Source organism: Puntigrus tetrazona, chromosome 15 (assembly GCF_018831695.1).
Source record: "Puntigrus tetrazona isolate hp1 chromosome 15, ASM1883169v1, whole genome shotgun sequence".
NCBI lineage: Eukaryota > Metazoa > Chordata > Actinopteri > Cypriniformes > Cyprinidae > Puntigrus > Puntigrus tetrazona.
Window position 1 is genome coordinate 16,992,384 of NC_056713.1, and position 7,385 is coordinate 16,999,768.

At 36.8% G+C, this 7,385-nt stretch overlaps 1 protein-coding gene across 1 annotated transcript in view; it reads left to right on the plus strand.

Moving 5' to 3' along the window:
* Positions 1-7,385, plus strand: part of LOC122358381 (serine/threonine-protein kinase NLK-like) — a 25,485-nt gene that overhangs the window by 589 nt on the left and 17,511 nt on the right. Inside the window, exons 2-3 of the mRNA XM_043258176.1 lie at positions 1,660-1,789; positions 2,026-2,081. Of these exons, the coding sequence (XP_043114111.1) occupies positions 1,660-1,789; positions 2,026-2,081 (186 nt within the window). The remainder of the gene's footprint in view (positions 1-1,659; positions 1,790-2,025; positions 2,082-7,385) is intronic.

The following is a 7,385-nucleotide window of genomic DNA, read 5'->3' on the forward strand; positions in this document are numbered from 1 at the left end:
AAAGTTTTGTTTACATAATGTGCGTGTACTATACATATATGTGTGTATATGTGGTGTGTGTGTGTGTGTGTGTGTGTGTGTCTGTGTGTGTGCGTGTGTGTGTGTTAACTAGGCTGAATATTTAAACAGTAGTGTATATTAATATTATAACTGTTTACAGAAAATATATTTTAACTCATATTGCCATACAGTGAAAGTCAATGACTTTGGTTTTCCTCATATGTACAAAATCAAAACAATATCTTTTGTGTTACTCAAAAGAAGTTATCATTGCATGAATCTAGTGTGTGTGTGTGTGTGTGTGTTTGCGTGAGCATGATTTGTTTTTAAGTCTGTATGTTCCATTCTGTTTTAGGTGAGGTGTACAGGGACACACTTATTTGTGTACAGTGATCACACCTCTGAGGTTTACCGGTCGCATTTGAAACAATTATGCAACAAAAACAGCTGAAGCATTCTGTGTTGTTAAAACCTTATGCATACCTTGTATATGACTTGTCTGTGTGTTGGAGACTTATTGTAGGCTTTATAATTTGCATAAATACATGCAAGCTCTATTCTATAATCATGGATGCTATCAATTCATCAGAGAAAATGTCTTCATATATATTCAGTACATAAAANAGCATTTGAAACAATTATGCAACAAAAACAGCTGAAGCATTCTGTGTTGTTAAAACCTTATGCATACCTTGTATATGACTTGTCTGTGTGTTGGAGACTTATTGTAGGCTTTATAATTTGCATAAATACATGCAAGCTCTATTTTATAATCATGGATGCTATCAATTCATCAGAGAAAATGTCTTCATATATATTCAGTACATAAAAATGAACAGGCAAACAGGTATAGCTTTGCACAGCGGCGAGTTGAAATGACACGGTGCGCTCTGGAAATGATAGCTGCATTTGTGTAATGTGTTTAACATTGCTGTGGAAAATGTGTTACTGTTCAGGGAAGAAGGAGAGGCACTTACAGCAATTGGCATCTCTCAGTAAGGTCACATCGAGATGCTCATAGCACAGTGACGACAAAAGATGTTCACAAACCGGCAACATTCAAGGCCATTACTGAGGGCCCTTCAGCGCTTGCCTTTTTATCAACAAATCATCTCTCGCTTGCTCTTCTCTTCTTCTTTTTTGTGTCAAAATTCATCAAAATGTATAATTAAAGCACGGATTATTTTTGGGCGATATAACAAATATTCACAAATGTATTTTTCAAAGTTTTGCTGACCAAAAATGTAATTACACAGCAGTACGGATATCAGTTATTTTAACGCAATTTTTATTTGATCATAAAGTTTCCATGTAATGAGACTAATTTCACAAGCCCTCCTTCTATCGTAATAAGCGCTAGTTTTGGAGTTGATAGATTCTTAATTATTAGACTTTGATAGACTTTAATTATTATGAATCACTTCAGACTGCTTCAGTGAACTAATTCAAAACTAATTTAGTGAACTAATGTAAATACATTGGAAAAAAAACAACCATGTGAATTTATTTATTATTTTAATTCGGTAAATGCAGAGTACAATAGACTCACAATTTCTTTCACGGTCTCTTGAACGCTAATGTATATATAAATAATTCTGGTATGACATTTTTGGTAAATTCAGCCCACTTAACGGCTTTTTTCTGATCTTCTCTTCTCAGGTCAGTGACAGACCCCAGAGATGGCAAACGCGTGGCCCTCAAAAAGATGCCCAATGTCTTCCAAAACCTCGTCTCCTGCAAGAGGGTTTTCCGCGAGCTGAAGATGCTTTGTTTCTTCAAGCACGACAATGTGAGCTTCCCACCATCCCCAGTTTTTTTTTGTTTTTTTTTTAATCAGTCGGTGTTACCTAACTCTCGCTATCTACGTGCTGTCCCCATGGTGCCATTAACGGGAGCCTGACTAGCTCTTGTTGTCCCTGGGCTGCTGGTGCCTGGGAAACGAATGTCATGTGAAGGCCGGTGTCAGTGCCCACGTTCTCTAGCGTCGAAGCTGACCTCTGGTGCTCTGTCTTTGTGTCTCCACAGGTGCTGTCAGCTCTGGATATTCTGCAGCCTCCACACATCGACTACTTTGAGGAAATGTATCCTAAACTGAAAGCTAATCTACCAGGTGCTGTCCAATAAAGTGATTTTGATCCTAAAAATGTTTGGATCCCAAAAAAGGTATCAAAAATAAACATTAAGGCTGATGTTTAATTATAGGCTAAGACTTAAATTCCCAATGTGAGAATTATCTAAAGATCATCTTCGATAACATTTAAAGTCTGACGTCTGATGGTCACAGATTTTCGTATTTGATTCTAATTGTACATTTTTTCAAATAATTTATTTTCAATGCTCCAGGTTAGCCGTACTTTTTTTAAAGGTCTAAACAATTTGGCCAAAAATGTTGTTATTATATTATTATTATACTGAAAACGTGCCATGAGCTTGCTCTTGTGTAAAAGAACACAGTGTCGTGATTTTACTCTGAAACTGCATACGTTTAATTAATGAAAGTGTAGCCATTGCAGTTTGATAATCACAACAAGTCATTTTGGTTTTATTTCAGTTAATCATACAGTTAATCGCACACAAGCTTTCTGTTTACTTACAGGTTTAAATGGCATTTTAAATCCAAGGTTTTCTTTGTGGTTTTTAGACCTTAAAAGCTTGGAGCTTGAAAACAATTTCAAAATTGTAAGTAGCAGTATGAAACAATAGCTTGTAGATTTCAGAGCTCCGGCATCGCGAGGGCATCTAAGGTCTTGTTTTAAAGTTTTAAATTGCTGCGCATATGCTTTTTTTGTGCCTTTTTGTGGTTGCTAAAGTGGGATCAAGCTGAACATTATGTTTAGAGAGGTGATGGCTTGCCTCATGCTGTGCTTGAATGTTTTTGACGGCAAGGAATGATCCAGTGTACTTATGGGAACTAGTATGCCATCTACAGTATAGGCAAAATTGTTCTGTATTTCTCTCTGAATATCACAGGTTAAAAGGGGTCTTTCGTTTCTCCTCTTAATGGTTTTGTTCTATTAGTGGAATATCGAGAAGACGTTTCAGACGGTTTTCAGGAAAAGCTGACATGTTATTTTTTAGGCCTTTTCTTTTCTCTGATATTTCCTAGATGTGGTCTGCAAGACGCTAAAGGCATCCCCAGCTTCTTAATTTGGTATATAATTTAATCAGAGGAATTACACGCTTTCCCCATTTACCGCTCTTGCCCAGTCACCCGATACGCACTCAGTAAGCCACTTTTCTAACAGTATTTTTTTTTTTTGCGGCAAATACCAAGAGGCTTTCTGTGATTTGAGCTGGACAGTCTTCCACTTAAATTAGCCGGAATTTTAGCTCTTCAAAATCAGGAACAAAAAAAGGCTTTTGTGTTAATTAGCTGGGAGATTTATCCTGCGCTTTTGTATTTTTAGATGTTTCTCATGCAGCGTGACTGCTGGCTGTGGTCAGGATTCGGCTTCGTTTCACACTGTATGGAATCATCCAAAAGACGTAGAACATTAGTAAACAATGCTGTGTTTAAATCCACTAAAGACAGGGTGAACTTGCCAGAGAACATACATTTTACATTTTTAACCCCCTACAGTGATTGATTTTTATGGCTATGAGGGTGCTTAGAGATGCACATTCAGCCTTAGTGCATGCTTGCATTTTTCCATTTTGGCACCAGAAAGGGGACATGTCATCGGAAACAGGATTCATTTAACATGTAGCCTATGCAAAAATAACAGGAAGTGCCTAAAACTAAGCTCCAAAGTTGGTGTATATCTTCACAAATGTGACATAGGACCGTCAATATAGTAATATATGGTTAAGTGAGTTTAGCTAGTCATAACAGATTTTTAAGGTTCGGAAAAGATAATGTATAAATTATGACTGTTGTTAAAGTTAACAAAAACTGAAAATATTACTAAAATTATAACCATTCCTCTTAATTGTATTTATTGAGATTATTTCAATATATAAAATATATAAATATATATCAGAAGGACAGAGGGATGGGATCTAAATCGTGATCACATGTCACGGCCATAAACTTGTGTTCCGGTGGTTCCCCCGAGGTAGAAACCCGCTTTTAAGGGGCCCCCTCCTTAATCAGCCATTGGAGTCGTCGTAACTTCCCCCTTACCTTACGGCCCCTCGGCCTTGCCTCGGCAACTAACTGAAATAAGAACAGTTTAAAAGTTTAAATACTAAATAGCATAACCTACAATGAAAACGTTAAATAGAAGTAAAAAATACAAAAGCGCAGTTACTAAAAGTTCTGCTAAAATTAAAATGATACTTAATAAAAGGCCATATTTTTAAATACTATATAGTAGCATAAAAATAATACTATATTTTATTTTCTACAAATTTCCTGCCTTTTTTCTCATTTGTACACTAATTGTCTATCCACATTGCAGAGTTCCATAAATTTTACCTCCCAATATCATTGCAGAAAATTACTTTTTTTTTTAAAAATGCAATATGTTTCTTTCACGAAAAAAAAAAAAAAANTATATGTTAGCTTTACATCGTAATACTTGCGGATTTATCTGATTTACGGAGCTTCATGACAACGGCCGCTATCCTTCAGCATTATCAAGCTACGAAGGATACATTTTTAAAAAACTCTGACTGTGTTCGTCTGAAAGACGAAAGTCATATACACCTAGGATGGCTTCGGGGGTGAGTAAAATATGGGGTAGTTTTCATTTTTGGGTGAACTATTCCTTTAAAAAGTATTAAAAAATGTTTGTATTTGTAAAATTATCATCGTTCTTCAGAGTGTGAAGACGGCTATAGTGCTCACATTTTCTATTACGTTTTCCAATAGTCCGAGATATTGTAAACACTTTTAAACCCACGCACACACACACACACACACACNNCCCCCTCAGTGCCACTATCTTTGTTCTGCTTAACGTATTTATTTACTCAACGGATTAAACAAAGACCCATATCCTTCTGCTTGTACACGGCACAGTAGAACCTTTGTGCTCTCATTTGAATGGATTAAGAAACAAAAACATCAATGCATTCTTTGCGGCCGGCTTCTTGATCCGTATATTTTGAAGCCGCTCGGTTAGACATGCGAAAATGCGCGTTCCTCAACGTGTACACGTAACATTCAAGCACAAAGTTAATAAAAAAAAAGCCGTATTCTGCAGCCCGGGGATCTCGGTGGTCCTCGGCAGACCTGTTTGGAAAGGTTATTTCATACAACACTGCCGCTGTGTATTCCAGCTAATTATATCTTTTGCTGAATAGCTTCTTTCTCTGTGACTGATGTGTGAATTGTGCTCAATGCTCCTTGTCATAATGGCTGTTATTTCTTCATCTGACTGCTCCACCGCCGTTTCATATACGCTGCATTTTACCAGACGCCTGCGGTGAAAGCGTTTCAGTTAATCAGTCACTGTTTGTGTTACAAACGTATTTCTTTCTGTTGCAGGAATGTGCTTTTTTCGGTCGGTTCAAAATTTTGTTCGCTGCCTACTTAGGGAGAATTTTAAGGTACGCTCGTAATATAAAGGCTGTTCCACGAGGCAGGCAATTTAATTATGTTGCTAAAGATGCATTGTTTTTCACATATTATAAAGGCTGGAATAAACTACACAGCTTTCGCCCAGAATTTTTGCTTCTGGGTGAGTCGGTCACCAAAAGTTACAGCCAGTCTGCAGATTTTGGGAAGACGGGGTTTAATAGATTTCACAGAAAATCTTGTTGCATGCGTGATGTGCACACTTTCTGATCGAATTTTTTGCTTCAGACTGCGATTTCATCCTGTTAGAGGATATCAAACATCATTCGAGCTGATTTTAAAATGCATTGTTTCCGTTATCATGGGTGTAGCAAACCAATGTGAGTTTGGGTTCATTTGTTGCATATATTTGTACAGAATTAATTCACTTATTAACGTTATTAACGCATTCGGAAATTAAAGTATCAAAAGATGTCACTGGGGCAGTCACATGTTTGTACTTAAGAGTCCATTTTGGTACCTTAAAGGTACATATTACTACTTAAAGTGTGCATATTGAACCTAATAGGTACAAAAGTATACCTTCTGAAAGGGTACTTCCCCAGTGACAACTTTTGTACCTTTATTTCTGAGAGTATAATATATATATATACACACACACACACACACACACACACACACACACACACACACACACACCAACCATATGTGTGTTTGTTTGTTTTTCAGTCACACATAAAATGTGTTGCCAGATGTAAAATATTACATAAAATATTGCCAAAGTAAAATGTGTCTATTTTTGTTGTCCAAAACATGAGTCCAGTTTCAGAACACGCCAAATTGTGTTTTGGAACAGCTTGCAATTTGTAGTATGTTGTTTTGGTGTAGGATGCCCAGTTTTTTCTGTAACCTTTTACAACATCGACAAGTATATAATAGCTTGTGTTTTAAAACCTGTTCAGTGTTCCAGCCTTAAGGCAACGTTGTATGTTTCCTTCGGGGAAAAAGGAAATCCGTAATACCCAGTTAAAATAAATTAATAAATAAAGATATTAGTCTAGATATGAGAAGTCAATAATAAATAAATTTGACATTCAATACTGAAGTTACTTAAAAAAAATCGTATTTTATAAATAACAATGAAACGTTTCACTCAATGTTTGTGATAGTTCGATTGAAATCAATTGGGAGCAGTCTAGAACTGTATTTGTGATCCGGACAAAGTTGCTGTCTTGGTAGAGCTTTCTAAAGTGGTCCTTACATTGGTGACCTTTAAATGCCTATGTAGGCAGCTCACTAGATCTTGGGACAGAACCCCTCTTGTTTATGTGGTTTTATGGTGCTTTCTAAAGGTTGTTTTTGTTATGCTCATGTTTACTTCTTATAGTTAAACTTAGCTGGGTTTGCAACTTCTCAGATGCGCTTCAAATGTATGCAAGAGCATACATCCTTATACAGCATACTGTATATACAGAGCAAATATAAGTAGGTGTTTTTTTTTTGTTTTTTTTGCCACGGTACATGTGTGGGCACACGTGTTCTCATGTACGTGTGTCATAACAGAATCCCCAGGGATGGGATGTGCCGGATCTCCTCCATTGGAGCCTGTGCTCGCTTTTCTGGAACACAGTCCTGCAGGACTTGCTTAAACACACACAAATGCATTAGGGATGCGCCTTTTGGTCGACTCAGGGTGGGTCAGGGGGAGAGCTCCATCTGCACTTATTTTAATTGTAGATATGTGTAAGACAAACATCTTTGACTATTGCATTGTGACTTTTTTTGCATCGTGAGAATCTTTTTTAGAGGCCATTAGTGTGTTTTAATGAGCTGAGTATCTGAGCGTATTCCTTCATCTGTAAGATTTATTTTTTCTCCGTTTAAACTAGCAGTTTTTGTTTGTTTTTCCATGCCCTGGCAATAT